We start from the raw sequence: 17,568 nt of genomic DNA, 5'->3' as shown, positions 1-17,568 counted from the left end.
CCGGGACTGGGCCTCTCAAAGGAGGAAAGTGGAGAGCGAGAATTCGGTTCCCTATACTGGATCTGTCACCGATTCCTATGAGGTAGTTGTTAGCGTGCTCTCTTCAACAGAAAAGAAAATATGGTCTCATGAGGGCATCGGATACCTCCAACCCGATGAAACCGTCGCTCCGGTGCTTAATCCGCATCCTTCCTGGATAAAAAAGGCTTCTAGCCGATGAGATGGAAAGGGTGATAAACTTCCCTCATAAGACGGAATACCGGCGAGTAGGGCGCCATGCCTCATCGACGCGTCCGTATGGACCGACGTTCGTCGATCCCATCAAACCTCGAAGTGTGGTTTTCTTGGAGTTCGCGAGGCAGGGTAGTCTTGGTCCCGTTCCTGCTAATCCTAATCACCGTGTGACACATGTGGGCAAAGCCTGCTTGTATCATAGGCAGAATGGCCATAATACCGATGAGTGCGTGGACTGGAGAGCGATGCACCAAGATTTGATGGACGAGGAGGCTATCCCGAACCCTGATTGTCCTAGATCTACCTAAATGTGTTAGGTTTGTCTTATGCGTTTGCTGTAGCCATAGGTATGTTTGCAATGGCTCCTTGTGGCAGGAGTGATCTTGTTGTATTTTGATATTTCAGTTGACCTTATAGTTTGCGAGTTCATCTCAATCTATCTGTTTTTTTTGTGAAGTTGTCCCAAAAAGTTTGTGCCGACGTTATTACATAGGGAATGTCGGATGACGTTGCGAAAGTTCAAGGTGCTCGAGAAACTCGATAACACTTGAATGTTGTGTGGAGATACTCAAATGATAACATTCGGATGTTATATTCGGATGCTCGAGGAGTTTTATTATATTATTTGTAAGTTAAACGGAGCGAAGAAAAGGACCGATTTCTGCTCCCTAAAAATCGTTCATAACATGGGATTGTTAGACGACGTAGGAGGTGTTCGGTATGATCGAAGAGCCTGATGATAATATTTGAATGTTTTGTTGGCGGAGAACGCGATAGAGTTCTGCTCGCTCAAAATCGTCAACAATATGATTTAGTTAGACGATGTAGGAGACGTGCGACATGATCGAAGAGCCTGACGCTAACATTTGAATGTTTAGGTGGCGGAGAACGCGATAGAGTTCTGCTCGCTCAAAATCGTTAACAAAATGATATTGTTAGACGATGTAGGAGGCGTTCGATATGATCGAAGAGCCTGATGCTAACATTTGAATGTTTAGTTGGCGGAGAACGCGATAGAGTTCTGCTCGCTCAAAATCGTTAACAAAATGATATTGTTAGACGATGTAGGAGGCGTTCGATATGATCGAAGAGCCTGATGCTAACATTTGAATGTTTAGTTGGCGGAGAACGCGATAGAGTTCTGCTCGCTCAAAATCGTTAACAAAATGATATTGTTAGACGATGTAGGAGGCGTTCGATATGATCGAAGAGCCTGATGCTAACATTTGAAATGTTTAGTTGGCGGAGAACGAGATAGAGTTCTGCTCGCTCAAAATCATTAACAAAATGATATCGTTAGACGATGTAACCAAAATATCTCGATGAATCGTGATTCTTGTGTACAAGCTATTGATAATATCTCTTTAACGTTTGGATATTCCAGCTATTGTCGTAGACCATCCCGTCTAAAGAGGCGATCTTATAAGCCCCATTATGGAGAACAGTGTCGATCTTGTAAGGCCCCTCCCATGATTGGCCGAGCTTTCCTTGAGCTAAAGGGGATTGCGCAGCTGCGGCTTCTCTGAGCACAAGGTCTCCGACCTGAAAAGTGCGGGGGCGAACTCTTCTATCGTGATAGCGCGTGATGTTCTGCTTATGGGCCGTGATATGCAAGAGAGCATTAAGGCGCTCCTCCTCGAGCCGATCGCTGGCTTCCCTAAGCTCCATGCTATTGTCGACCTCTTCGAAACTGGTTTGTCGGGGGGAGCGAAGGATGACTTCAGACGGTGCCATTGCTTCTGCCCCATAAGCGAGGAAAAAAGGAGTGCGTCCTGTTCCTGTATGAGGGGTGGTGCGGTAAGACCATAGGATTGCCGTAATGTGATTGGGCCATGCCCTGCCTTGGTCGGATAAACGTGCTTTGATTCCTCGAAGGAGCATTCGGTTGCTTACCTCCGTGAGGCCATTGCTCTGAGGGTGAGCTACCGACGTGTACCGTCCTTTGATGCCCCAGTCCGCGCAAAAATCGCGAAATTGACTGCAGTCGAACTGCTTCCCGTTGTCAGTGATAAAGGAGTGAGGGACCCCGAATCGGTATATAATTGTTCGCTTGAGAAAACTGATAATGTTGTCGGCGGTTATCTTGGCAAGGGCTTCAGCTTCGATCCACTTGGTAAAGTGATCGACCGCCACGACAACGAAACGCTTTTGTGCTAAAGCCATCGGGAAAGGGCCTAGCAGGTCGATGCCCCATACCGCGAATGGCCAAGGTGTGATGATACCCTTAAATGGAGCCGTCGGGGCGTGATGAGTATTGGCGTGTAGTTGACATGCCTGACAACTGCGGACTAGACGCGTTGCATCGGAATCCATGGTCTGCCAGTAGAACCCTTGGAGCCAGGCTTTCTTCGCAATTGTTCGGGCGCCCTGATGCGAGCTACAGATGCCCTGGTGAATTTCTTTAAGACAGTGATCCCCTTCTTCCTCGGATACACAGCGCAACCAGGGATGCGTGGCGGATTTGCGATAAAGTAATCCATCATGCAATGCATAACGCCAAGAACACCGGACCACGAGGGATGCCGCTTTCCGATCTTTTGGGAGTGTCCCATCCTGAAGATATCTGATAATTGGGCTTCTCCATCCTCCTGCCGCGGTGTCTGCTGAGTTGATCTGCAGCGAGCTTTCGACGTGAATGGTCGGGGCGCCTGCGATCTCGATTAAGGTGAGCGGGTCATTGGACCGTTCGCCTGCTGCAAGAGCGGCGATAGCGTCTGCCTCCTCATTCTCCTCTCGCGGTACTAGCACTAGGTCAAGGGTTACTCCTTTCGTCCTGAGGTCATTGATCAGGGATGTGGCGAGGGCCAGGCACTGGCACATTGTCGGGTCCTTTGCCTTGTAAATGCCGCTGACATGGCTGACGACAAGTTTTGAGTCCGAGCATATTGTTAGTCGTCCGTTCACTATTGTTTTCGACAGCCGAAGAGAGGCGATCAAGGCCTCATATTCTGCCTGATTATTCGTAGTCGGGAAAGATAGTCGGACGGCGTACCGCATGTGGAGATTGCTGGGTCCTTGAATGGCTATGCCAGTGCCTGCCCGTCCTGGAGCGCAGGACCCATCTATGCTCATAGTCCAGATGTCGTCAGTGTTAGCTGCCGTTGTCGTAGGCGTGGTGGTAGCACATCCAGTAAATTCGACGATAAAATCAGATAGTGCCTGAGCCTTGATCGTCGTGTAGGGCTCAAAACGTACGTCAAACTGGGAGAGCCGAACGAACCAGTTGGTGATACGCCCGGAAACCTCTGGTCTCTGGACGGCCTTTTTTAGCGGATAATTGGTTCTGACCACAACCGTATGCGCTTGGAAATATGGTCGCAGACGCTCTGAAGCTTGAGTGATGGCGAATAGGGCTTTTTCAACCTCGGAGTATCGGATTTCAGCTCCCTTCAGCACTTTGCTCAGAAAGTAGATTGGAAAAAGCTCCATCCCCTATTCTTGAGTCAAAACGACTCCTACTGTTTCATCCGTGATGGTGAAGTATAAGTGAATGTCCTGCTCTGGTTTTGGCGCCGAGAGCAGAGGGGGTGTTGCGAGGAAAGTTTTTATGGCGTTGAACGCGGTCTGGCAATCTGTAGACCACCTAAAGGGATGCTCCTTCTTGATTGCTTTATAGAAGGGGAGACACCGTTGCGCCGAGCAAGAGATGAAACGTCCCAAAGCGATGATTCTTCCATTGAGCCTTTGAACCCCTTGCAGGTCGCGCGGTGGTTCCATTGCTAGAATTGCCTCGATTTTTGCGGGGTTAGGCTCGATGCCCTTTTCTGATACCACGCAACCCAGGAATTTTCCATTGCGAATTCCGAAGAAACATTTTTCTGGGTTCAGCTTGAGGTTATAGGCTCTGAAGATTTTAAACACTTCTGCTAAATCTTGTGAATGGTCGCCCTCTTCGGTGCTTAGGACCACCATGTCATCGATATACACTTGTACCGTCTTGCCAATGAGATGGGCGAACATCTTATCTACCAAACGCTGGTACGTGGCCCCCGCATTCTTTAACCCGAAAGGCATGACATTGTAACAATATGTGCCTTCGTGCATAATGAAAGAGGTTTTCTCGGCATCGGCTGGGTCCAAAGGGATCTGCTGGAAACCAGCGATGGCATCAAACTGAGACAAGATCTTGCGACCGGCAGTTTGATCAAGGAGTTGATCTATGTTAGGCAGCGGATAAGAATCCTTGGGGCAAGTGTAGACACCGAGTCGGAGGACCTGTGACGAAAACTTGAAACAAGACGGTTGAAGCGGTTGGTTCCGGGAGTTTTTAACGCAAAAATATATAATAAAAAAACGAGAGGTCAGTAGGAGTCGCTATCGCCGAGTGGACAGCTCGCGAGTGCTCAGCGACGTGGTGCGAACGCCTAGCGCCAGCCGACGTGTGTCCGACGATAGTTGGACGCGCGCCCGGCAGCGCGGGACGCACGCTTGACGTCCGCTGGGCGCGCGCGCCCGACAGCACGGGGCGCACGCCCGACGGCCGCTGAGCGCGCACGCCCGGCGGCCTCTAGGCGAGCGCCCAACGACGTTGGGCGAACGCCCAACGGGGTTGGGCGGACGCCCAACTTTTGTTGGGCGAACGCCCAACGCATGTTGGGCGTTCGCCCAACCTACTTTGGGCGACGCCCAACTTTAGCCGGGCGTCGCCCAAAGATTCCGAGATCCGTGCCTATATAAGGCACGGATCCCCATGCAAAAAAGGGGAGGGAATTTTTGGAGCTTTCTCACTCTAGACATTTTTAGAGAGAGAAAGTCAATTTTTTGGAGAAAATATTTTTTTTCCCAAAAAAATTCAAATTTTCCAAAGTTGAATATTTTATCAAAAACACAAAAAACGCCGGAAAATCACAACTCGTGGAATCAACCGACTTCGACTGTCAGATACCGATCTTGAGGTATTATCCGAGGACTAGACTCGTTTTATTTTATTTAAATTATTTTTCTTTATTTATTTTTATGTTATAGTTTTTATTTATTTAATCTTTTATTTATCACGTTTTATTTATTATTCCGTATTTATTTAATTTTCGTCACGTATTAAATAAACGTTCGGTTTTGTTTTGAAATAAAAACCTCGTTTTAATATCCTAATACGAACCTTGATCCGATTCAAAGGTAGTTCGGGAATTAAAAACGTTGTAATTATAAGTTTTTCAAAATATTTCTAAATAATGTTTTAAAAATAAAACGTCGTTTTAGGGATCTCCGTTATAGACTATGATCCAATTTTGGTAGTTCGGGGATCCAAAACGATAGAATAGATCTAATATAAAGCTTTTGAATAAATCTGGAAACTCTTGGACTAAGTCTGTAATTTCTCGTTTTCTGTCACTAAAGGCTGTTTACCGACGGATTTTCCGTCGGTAAAGCTGTTGGAATGTAAAAAATGCTGTTGTGGTCATCCTTTCTCAACTTTTAGGCATTAGGTCCTTTATATATATAAGTATAGTTATGTAATATTTACTTTCAAGCTATTTTTAAATATTTTGTATATATATTACTCAATGTGTTTATACATTGCTTTCATTTAATTTGATTTAATAAAATTATATGTATATATATATATATATAGATTTTGCCATTTAATTCATTTAAACTATATGTATTTGTCATTTTGGGGTTATTAGGGGTATTTTCTATACATATTCATCATAAACCATTTTTTTTGGAGGGGGGGGGGGGGTAAATTCTATTTTCTTGTTTATGAACTTTATTCATTTCCTTTACATGTTTTTAGTTAGAATAAGAACATATTATACCTAATAGTATTTTCATCACTATTTTTTTACTTATTAATGGGTATTATTTTCTCTATTTTATTTTGGTGGGTATTATTACTCACTTTTTGTACATATGTATATCTATGTATATTTACTCTATTTTCCTACTTATATATATACTCTTTCAAATGTATTTGATGAGGGTGAATTTGAGGTTTAATTCATTATTCGTTGCCATTTTATTTGCATAAAGGATAATCGAGTGAAAAAGGGAAAACAAAAGATAAAAAAGAGATTTCAAGTTGTTTGTTTAAATTAAAAGTTTTTCTAGATATTCTTCAAGTACAAATAAAAGATTTTTGTCATTTTAAATCGTTTCTAAAATATCACGTGTTGAAACCTTAATTCGTTCCAACGGCGGATTAAGCGAACCTTGTAATTAAAATCGTTTTCTATTTGTAAATAATAGAGTTTTGAATCGTTTCCTAATTAAATGATTTTGTACAAAATAAATTGACTTGTATGCTTAATCACGTTTTTAGATTAAAATGGTTTGCTCAATGTTTTCAAACGCTCGAGTCGTTCCGACGGCGGTTCGAGGGAACATCATTAACGGGGTTTTGAAACGTACCTAAATCGTTTCAACGGCGATTAAGGTACGAACCATGTAAATAAACTCGTTTTTGGGGAATGAGATTAGCTTAGAGTTAGTGTATAATATAAAGTATAAATCATACTGTGAATAAATCAATTCTTCCTTCTCCCCCTCTCTCTCCTATGTATTTTGAATTTATGTAAATGGGTGATTCTTTACTAAAATGCCTTTTAATAATATATGCTCAAAACGGTTTTCAAAACGAGAAAGAAAATGTTTCAAATGAATTTTAAACTTAAAGAAATATGCAATTAGTCCATTATCGCCTAACACGCTGAGTAGGAGGCCGGTGGTTCATAACCGGGAGATGTCGGGGTGCCTAGTAGCCTTTCTCCGGAAAGGAGCTAGCCTTCTCGGCTCGTACCTAAGTTTCCCGAACCCTCACCGGTCTCCCGCAAGGGATCGGTGTTCATTTTCCCATTCGTGGGTGGCGACTCTTCCATACTCCGAGCTCCGGTCCTGCCGAGCAGCTTGATTCCACGATTGGTTGCTTTCGGCGCCAATCACCGCTTACGTCGCCATGAGGTGTCCACCCCCCGGTCCGCCCGGGCGAGGCCATTCGACACCTTGTCTAACAGCAAGCTTTATTGACATTCGTAAAATCTACACACATGCGGTACTTTCCGCTGGCTTTCTTTACAAGTACAACGTTAGAAAGCCAGTCCGGATAGTTAACCTCACGGATAAACTTTACAGCTAGAAGTTTGTCAATCTCTGCTTTTACTGCCACCTGCTTGTCCTTCGCCTGCACTCACATCCTTTGCTTCACTGGTTCGACAAAGGGGTCGATGCTCAGCTTGTGTATTGCTTCTGGTGCGACCCTCGTGATGTCCTCGGTGCACCAGGCGAACACATCTGAATGCTCTGTTAGGACAGCCTTGATCTCTTCGGCCAATGGGGAAGCGAGTTTCGTTCCCATTTTCACTATCTTGTTATCCCCGAGGATACAGTCATCGACTGGCTCAATGGGCACGGGATTGTAACCCCTCATGTCCATCAGACCATCCTCCAGGTAGAGCGCTGTTTGAGGCTGGGTCGCCTCCCATTGCAGTCTTTTGGCCAGCATACGATCTCCCTGGATGGTGATCTTTCCACGCGGAAGGGGCAAAGTCAAGCTTAGTCCGGAGATATCCACCGTGGCCCTTAGGGCGGCCAAAGAGGCCTTCCGATGATGGCATTATAAGCCAGGGGGATATCGACCACCACCCATTCTGCGGTATCTTCGATTTCCTCGACCCCTTCGGTGAAGATAGTTGGTAGTGTGATAACTCCTTTTACCGGCACTTCGATTTCTGAGAGGCCAACCAGAGGGAAAGTCCCGGCCCGGAGGGCAGTGCGAGTATTTTTCATTGCGCGGAGTGCTGCCCAGGTGAGCAAGTTCACCGAACTCCCTGTGTCCACTAGCACTCGGTGTGTCTTAAAACCTGCGATGCTAATGGTGACAACAAGAGCCTCTGAATGGATAGTACGGAGTGGAGGTTGCACCGTTAGTGTCTGTCCGATCGCCTTCCTTTTACGGGAGCTCTCGGGTGGTGCGGAAAGTGCTGGTGGTCCTTCCCTTATGACGTGTATTTCCCCATGGTACCTTGGCCTCTTTGGCTCCTCTGCTCGCCCCGCTTCCCGCTGCTTCGGGCTTTGCTCCCTTTGCCTGCTCGCCTTTGGTGGCGCACCCTGCTCTGTGATCCGCTCGATCTCCTTCTGTAGTTGATAGCAGTTCTCCGTGGAATGTCCGGAGGATTTGTGATACTTGCAGTATTCCTTTTCTGCCCGGGTTTTGCCCTTGTCGCCGGCCGGAACCTGCTGTGTGAATCGGCGAGGTTGATTCTGAATGGTGTAATGCACCTCCTTGCCCCGGGATCGATCCCCCCAGCGCTCCGGGTTGGCGCGCTCTGCTCGGGCCGAAAAAGGCATCGGAGCCTCCTTACGGACTCGGGCCTCCTCACGCGGCTCCGGGTTCGGCCTGCCTCTATCCTGCCTGTGTGCGTCGCCTTTGGCCTTGTCCTTTTCTGTCTCTTCGTAGCCAGCGGGCCGGTCACAGTCATCGTATCTGACAAATGTCTGTGCCATGGTCATCAGCTCTTCGAAAGATCTTGGCATCTTTCGGAAACATTTCTGCTTTAGAGGCTCGCAAGTGGTCCCTTTCGCCAAGGCGTCGTGGGCCACCTCCAGGTTGAGGCCTTTAACTTGTGAGGCCATATGATGAAACCTTGAGAGGAAATTGCGCAGAGGCTCGATTGTTCGCTGCTTGAGCCCGTTGAGGTCCGAACTGATCTTTCTGACCTTTGCCGCTGCGGCAAACCGGGAGAGGAAAAGATCCTTTAGGAGATCAAAAGAATCAATTGATTCCGAGGCAAGTCCCCGATACCATTCCTGCGCGCTGGATGAGAGGGTGGTAGGGAAGACCTTGCACATGATGTCCTCATCCTTTGAGTATAAATTGATGGTGCTCATGAACGATGCCACATGGTCGTTGGGATCCTCGGTCCCTGAATATTGGGTTAATCGAGGAGCTTCCAGTCGCGTGGGAACCTCGTCTCGATGATCCTTTGCACCAGTGGTGTTTTGCTGGAGGTGATGCTTCCTCCCATTACGCCCCCGAGGGCCCTTTTGTCGAGAAAACGTTGAATCTTCAGCTCCAACAACTCTTCGCTATTCGCGACTGTAGTCCCCTCTCGCCGCTCCTCGCCCTCACTGGTCGCAACGGCCCCGGCCCCTCTTCCCGCGATGACCACCGGCCCTGCGGCCTGCTCTGGCAAAGTTCCCTCTTTCTGCATTTCTGCCGCCTCTTTAAGGTACTGCCAGATTTTGGCGTTCTCCTCCTACAGGCTTCTTTGCTGGTCTATGATCTTCATCTGTGCCGCCGTGTGTACGGCCTGGGTCGTTTGAAAACCTTGGATTGCGCTGAGGAGTTGAGTGGTGTTGACGGTCTCCTCTTCTTCAAGGCTTACCTCCTCCATCAAAGGCCCAAGGTTTCTGGGGGAGATTGGAAGGTTCGGGATCGCGCCTCCGGCGTGCGTCATGGAGCTGGTTGCTCCTGCCTCGGGTACTACGGTTGGTGCCGAGTCATTAGGGGTCTGCATTTTGTTTGAAGCTCTGAAGTCACTTGTAGTCCACGATCACCGCACCAAATAATCTGGGAATGCGAATACTGTGACCCGAGCCTTTGCTGATGTGAACTGGCTGCCTGGTCGTTCGTCCCTGCGCCGGGAAGGGTCCCCGCGGATACTCCGATGATCAAGATAGTTAGTAGTTCAAGAGCGTCAATTAATCAATTGTGTGAGAGTTAGAAAGAGTTACCCGCCCTGACTTCCTAGATGAGCTGCGTACTTATAGAGGGCGCTTGGGCCTTGGACCCTCCTGGACCTTGAGGCCCTAGTTCATATCCAAATCATATATTATATATATATATGATTTTTTAATTTTGGGGTAACAATTACAATTGTTCATTTCTTCTAATCAATTGTCTAATAACCAATTGAAATTTAATACACATTATATATGTATAATAGTTTAGAAGAATGTATATTATCACTTAAAAAAATATATTATGAACTGTTTCTTTTTTCTTTTGAAAGTAACTGTTTCTTAATTTTATAATATTAAAACTTTGATTTTTTTTTTTTTGAAGGTAAAGCTTTGATTTTGTTAAAGTTGAAACTTACAAATATAACTTAATGTTTGACCAGTACACTAAATTTAGTTGTAATTTTACGTGTTAGAATTATAATTAATTTTTTTTTAATTTTTTAAATATATATATTAGTTGGACGGGCCAGGTTGGGCTTGGGAATTCATATTTTTAACCCAACCCAGCCCGGCCCGAACCCGATGTGAATATACTATGGGCTGGGCTGGGCTTGGACAATATAAATATATGAGAAACCCGATTAGGCCCGGCCCAGCCCATGAACAGGTCTACACACAAGTACATGCAAAAACGAATACAAGATCCAAGAAAAAACTACAAAGATACATATATGCTCATGCAAATTGTTTATTCTTAATCCGAGATACAAATTATGTTATAGAGATACAAATTATATGGTAAGTGATGTAGATATTGATAAGAAAGAAGTTAAATTGGCAAAAAAAAAAAAAAGGCTTAATACTCCTCCAGCCCCTTTAACTTGTTTAAATTTATCATTTTACCCCCCTCAACTTATCGAATGTCCTATTTACCCCCTTAACTCCATAAAAATGGTATTTCTCACCCCCTCAACTTGTCCATTTATCCCCCCAACTCATAAAATATCATATTTACCCCCTTAACTCCATAAAAGTGGTATTTCTCACCCCTCAACTTGTCCATTTACCCCCTCCCCAACTCATAGAATGTCTTATTTACCCCTTTAACTTCATAAAAGTGGTATTTCTCACCCCTTACAATCCGTCATCGAGGCCTAAATTGATACATTTTTTTAAACGTTAAACCTACATTGGTGCTATTTTGTACGTGGAACCTAAATTGATACTTTCCCAAAATCATAGGCCTATTTTGGTACATTTTCCTACATATAATGTCTTTAACTTGTTTATATTAATGTTCTTTCTTTTATCAAAAAAAAATGTTCTTGTTATTTGTATCTTTTATTCATTCTTTCTCTTTTCAACTTTTTTTGCTAGTTAAATTTTGATTATCTAATTATTGTAATACAATATGATTATAATAAACATATGAAGGATCAATATAATTATCAAATTAAAACAAAATAACAGTTGATATTAAAAATATATATTTTCAAACTCATTTGAATAAGTGTTATTAATTTAACACTATAAAGAGGTAAGAAATACCACTTTTATGGAGTTAAGGGTGGTAAATATGATCATAAGGGGTGAGAAATGCCACTTTTATGGAGTTAAATGAGTAAATAGGACATTCGATGAGTTGAGGAGGGATAAAATTACTAATTTGGACGAGTTAAGGGGGGTGGAAAATACCATTTCTATAGAGTTAAAAGGGGTAAATAGGACATTCGATGAGTTGAAGGAGTAAAATGATCAATTTGAACAAGTTAAGGGGGCTAGAGGAGCATTAGGTCAAAAAAAAAAAAAAAAAGATAATTGAAATGCTAAACTTGACATTCCTTCTCTAAGCACCAAATTGGAAATTTGACATTCCTTCTCTAAGCACCAAATAGGAAATCTTAAGGAACATTTGCTCCTTTTTATACACCTTTGCCTTCTAAAACAAATGGACCGTTAGAAAACTTTGTAAATATTTTCCATATTTATTCTTATTCCTTCAAAACTACAATTATTGCAGTAGGGATCATCACATAAAAATTATAATTATTGCAGTAGGAGTTGCATGATTACCGGAATAGCCACCCCTTATAATGGTATGAAACCGCCATAACGAAAGCAAAACCCTCAACAATAATTACCAGTTATTCAAACATCAAACAATGGGCAATAACGGCATTCGAATTTGTATTATACATTGATTAGCTAAATGTCTCACATTCACAAAAGTAAGCAAATTCAAATCCTATAGTTACAGAGGAAAAAGAAACGGATACCAATCCAGCTCAAAATTAAAAATAAAATAAACAAATTCCAAACCTGAACTTTGAAACTACATTATATGATTAATACATAAAATTACATCAACATTTTTTAGTTTCTATGTGTGTGTTTAGCGGCCACCAGGTACTCTGTTCCACGATAAATAAGAAGGATCTCCGAGCCGCCTGATATGACATTGCAGTTAAAACAGTCAGAAACTAGTTACTCACCATATTCATGCTACAAATTCCTCCAAAATATGTTTAAATTTGACCCAAATATAACAAACATTTAGTAGCTGTAGATAAAACGACATGACAGAACCTAGAATTGAAAAAGCACATCACATGATTGTTTCAGATCATGACAAGTTGACAACTCAAAAACATATAGGACAGTTAATACCCAGCATGATGACCCCTAAACTCAAAGTTTGGTAGATACCAAATGGACCTAATACATTTCTGGCCCCATGTACTTGTCTAGAAAAGTCTAATGACTTCTCGAACTTTGAAAACGACTGCTTACCCATTGAAGTTAGTTATTTAAAATGACATGATTAACCCCCTAAATCCTACATGACAGAGTAAATGAAGATTTGGACAAGTTCATGAGATCAATAGGCCAGTTTAAGCAAATTTAAGTGACCAGCTATAAGTAAGTTCAAGGCGACAATAGATCACTTTAAGTGAGTTTAAGTTAATAGGTCATTTTCAAGATTGGGAGGAGGGGGGCAATTGGCTTTTATGGCCAACTTGGAGGGGTTATATATGTCTTAGGCCTACCAAACAGCCTACTTCAGGAATTCCTCCATCTTTATCATCAAACACTATCAGTTTTGTTTTGCTAATCCCTTCTCTAAATCATATTGCCCCCACCATTATTGGGGGTAAGCAACCCTAACCTATGAAAATGGTGCAGTTTTACCCCCAATCTTTTGACAAATTACACCTTTTTCAATGGATTACTTCAGAAATCTATTGATAAAATACCGGCAGATTTTGGCTTCCATCAGCAATTTTCACCAGTATTTGATTGAAGCAGCACATTGAGCAAGAGTTTGCATGATAGGAGTAAAATTGCACCTTTTTGTATGTTAAAGGTTATATATTGTCCACTCTCAATATTTTTTGGACAAATTTGTCTTGTCCCTATTTTCCTAATATACACATGCAATATCCTCATCCTAAATTGGGAATTCAGATAGTGTGACTTTTAACAGCCTTGCTGATTTAGGATTGAAATAAAGATTAAGTTGAGGAAAAATGATGAAGAATATTACCTAGGCTTGATGAGATATACAAGAGTGAAGCACATTGCCAGGAAGAAGCATAATCCCCCAACGGCAAGATAAGCTATTCCAAGAAAGTCATTCTTTCCACCAAGCCAGCTTGTTGTTGAAAGCACCAGTTTCTTCTTGCCATTGAAACTGTACGTATTATAGTTGTTGTCCAGTCTCACTGTTATTGTATCATTGGGTTGTAGATCCACCTCTATTTTGCCATACAACTTTCTAAAAGTTGGCAGAGCTGCTGTTCGCATCCAAACAATAAGATCCTCCTGTTGACTTAACTGTTACACAAAACAAATTCAACCGTATCAGCTACGTGCCAGTTGTTCAAAACAACAATTTGACTTGAGTTTTGATGGGGGCCATGAATAGGTTAAATTAGAGCTAAATAAAATTCAAGAAATGACAGAACGTAGCATGAAAATTCAGGGATAATGAAATTTACACTTTTATGGTATGGCTCTACTGTCATTTTTTAGTTTGAAACTCAAAACGTGAAGGCATCATAAACAAATTCAATCCTACCCAGTGGATCAATAACATCAACAAAATAAAAGAATTTGAAAGGAGCGGGCAAGAGCTAGATAAGTACATTGTGTGAACTGATCATTTTTCAGAAAAATAATAGGGGAAGTGGCACCACCACTGTCATGTTCAAGATACCTAACAACACTGTTGTTAGAATCTTACGATTCATGATTCGAATTCGATTCAGCTCTATTACGAGCCGAATCTATGGCGTGAATGATCATTTTTCAGAAAAATAATAGGGGAAGTGGCACCACCACTGTCATGTTCAAGATACCTAACAACACTGTTGTTAGAATCTTACGATTCATGATTCGAATTCGATTCAGCTCTATTACGAGCCGAATCTATGGCGTGAATCTAATTGTAAGTTGTAACAGAATCTTACGATCCAAACTTGAACGTGAATCATACAATTCGATTCGATTCAGCTGTATTTTAAGTCGGATCTTCATCACGTTTCATCAAAAACTTCAACAACACTAACTACTAAATCCACTATCCTCTAATCCGATTGTTATTTATCAAGTAATCAACTCAAACTAGTTTCATCATTATCAAGTTGACAACAAGGAAAAAAAGAATGATAACTCAAATTCTCCATCTCCACTAAGTTATTAAACAGAGTCCGATTTGTGAATTAGTTTTATTAAGATTGCAGTTGCAATAGATTTGAATTGCAAGTACTTGGTTGATGTGATTTCTTTTTTGACATTAAAATTACATTTCTAAACTAATATTTTATAATATGTTGAATTTTGAGTTCAACATGGTAAAAATTTTATTTTTTATAATATTATGAATTTGAACTGAATCTTACTATTCGATTCGATTCACAAGTCACGATTCACAAAATGTGGATTTCGATTCACAAGTCGAATCTCAATTTGACACCTATGCCTAACAATCATGGAAAAACTAAACACAAAAATAACTGAGCCAACGACACGGGGGATGAAAAGCACAATATCTTTCCTTCGATCCCCATTTAATAGTCTGGCAAATATCATAATTAGTGTTACAGTTATCAAATCAGACTTGTTTGGCTGCTAAGGGACAGGCCCCAATTTAATCACTATGTAAGATGGCCTTTTTACTTGGGTAAGGAAAGAATCAAGTATCGACAAAGTCAAGTTTTTAATTTTAGCATCTAGATTTCATGATAACCGATGAACAAGTGGTAAGAAGTTCCAAAGTCTAGAACAAAATCAATTTCCAACAATGGTTAGATGGTGGCTGCTTATGATTATGCATATAAAAGAACATCCCTAGGTAACTCAAAAGCATTAACTTCTATAGACCACTGTTTATAAATCCTCAATTTAGTTACATGGCCCCATAATGCACAATGAAAAATGCATAGCTGAGAAGGATTCAGAGACTTACTGGTATGGATTCATTAAGACTTTTACCACCTATGAGACCTCCAGTCTGGAAGTTCTTAGGAAAGACATCACTACCAAACTTGTGCTCCCTGTCACTCTTCCATGAGATATCTTTCTTATTCACTTGTATTTCTGTGTTATTGCGAGAGAAGCTATAGGTATCATTAAACAAGCTCCAAGCTATTAGACCACAAGGTACAATTGCAGCGTTCCCCCCATTTGTATTTTCAGGCTTACAAGCATCTGTGTCATTCTCACCACTAAGACTTCTCAATTGCTGATCACTTCGGCTCTTCACATACCTGAATTATTAACAATCATCACCATGTTACCATAAAACCAAATTAAATAAGATTGTAACTTCCTTTCAACCACCACTCGCCCATTTTATAAGATTCCAATTAAATTAAGGTATCAATTTATTCAGAAATTTGAGACAAATGGAATTGGTTTTCAACATAAAAGGCTGCAGCTATTCCAAACATGAATTAATCATGAAAAAGGATCCTCAAAAGAATCTATTTTAGTACGAAAATAACAACCTAAGTCTTACTAAATATCTAGCACCACATGATCACAAAAATTCTGCGGAGCACCTCCTTTTCTACAGTTTGATGCTCTTAAATATTTATGCCCAAATAGTTGCGAACAAGTAAACCCACAGTTCCAAAAATCCTTACATAGGTCCTTAAAACCCTTTAAAATTAGACAGCGATAGAAGATACCGTAACAGTTGCCAACATACCTACGATGGTTCTGGTAGAAGTTGTCAAGCTGATAATAAACATAAATAGGTTTCTTCATATGCTTTGTAACCTGAACAGGATAAGATAGTAAAGAAAGGGGATCAGTTGGGCAATAAAGTAGCCATGAATCATGGTTGCCAATATTGATTATTACACAATAACGGGAGATAAAACAATTGAAAAGGCTAAAAAGTCAAACAAAACTCAAAAAACCAGTTCCATTATATAATTTTTTTGCAAACAGAATTGAAGCTTATTATTCAGAGGCTCCTTACTCTAATTGTTCGGTTGCATGTTTTGTCTGCAGAGCTTTGAATATATCCAACCTTATCAGTCCTATTTTGAGGAGGGATACACTCAGTCTCATAACGGTCAATGATTTCAACAACCTGGTAAAGCAATAGGAAACCTAAAATCAATTACAAGAGAAACAGAATAAAGAACACAAGAATTAGGTCAAATTCAAGCTAACTTACATCTTGGGATGCAAACAAAGAAACAATTCCAATAGGAATGAAGATAACACTAACAAGCAGAAAAGCAGAAATCACCTGCATATAAGGATTCAAACTTGATGATTCAGTAACATGATTTCCGTTGACCAAATTATAAACAAGAAAATCAAATTAGTACAAAAATTTACCCATCCAGGTGTGAGAATTGGCTTACAAGCCGGAAGTTCTTGTTGGGTAAACTTCGAATCTGAAACAAGAGAAGAAAACAACTAAATTACTACTTCCCGAACTAATTAAATCTAATTGCTCAGAAATCAAATCATAATTAAATTCAGAGTGAAGAAAAGAAAAATCACATTTAGGTCTTTTAGAATTTCTTCTAGGAGCAGCAGAATCAGCCGATCCGTTAGCGGCTGCGCTTGACGACGCCGTATTGTTACTCATCGGAAAACAGTTGAAGTTGAAAAGAGAGTATCAGTTCTTCTTATCCTCCGATTCTCACAGAAACAAGCAAAGAGAGAAGTCAGAGAAAGAGAGGAGGCGGAGATCGGAAAGATTAATGGAAGAAGAAGAAGGAGAAGAGACCGTTTTAAGAGAAGATGGGATGAATAGAAAAAGATTTATAGACTATTGACTTTGGAAAGAGTAGAGGATGTTTCTTCTTCTCGTATTTCTCTCTCTAGACGGCCTACCCCAGCCATTGTTACGAGCTTCTTCAACTCTCTCTCTCTCTCTCTCTACACTGTTTATCTAGAAGACGTCAAGAAAGATTGAAATTTCTTATTAACAAGAAAAATCAATCAAAAGACTCAGCGGTCAAACCAAGACGCCCAATACTATAATTGCAAATTCTTTAAAAATGAACACACGCTATATTTATTTGACTGGTACTTGATCTTTTAATTTAATCATGGTGGCAGTTTGTTTTTTGTTTTTGTTTTTATTTAGTTTCATTTATCTCTCAAAAAAAAAATTGACAATACGAATTTTATTATTCATTTATACTTTAATGGGACAATGTATTAAAATAACCCTTTAGTTTTTGG

General features: G+C 41.4%; 1 protein-coding gene across 1 annotated transcript; it reads right to left on the bottom strand.

Annotated features, from left to right (window-relative positions):
- Positions 1-12,018: 12,018 nt before the first annotated feature.
- LOC136205348 (ALA-interacting subunit 3) lies at positions 12,019-17,305 on the bottom strand. Its single transcript, XM_065995894.1, has 8 exons — positions 16,879-17,305; positions 16,711-16,769; positions 16,544-16,618; positions 16,343-16,456; positions 16,067-16,137; positions 15,323-15,623; positions 13,400-13,689; positions 12,019-12,302 (listed from the first exon to the last, which is right to left on the bottom strand). The coding sequence occupies exons 1-8, from the start codon at positions 16,964-16,966 to the stop codon at positions 12,248-12,250; spliced, it is 1,053 nt and encodes a 350-aa protein (XP_065851966.1). The 5' UTR covers positions 16,967-17,305; the 3' UTR covers positions 12,019-12,247.
- Positions 17,306-17,568: the final 263 nt, after the last annotated feature.

This window comes from Euphorbia lathyris, chromosome 9, assembly GCF_963576675.1.
Source record: "Euphorbia lathyris chromosome 9, ddEupLath1.1, whole genome shotgun sequence".
NCBI classification, from domain to species: domain Eukaryota; kingdom Viridiplantae; phylum Streptophyta; class Magnoliopsida; order Malpighiales; family Euphorbiaceae; genus Euphorbia; species Euphorbia lathyris.
This window is presented reverse-complemented; position numbering and strand designations above follow the sequence as displayed.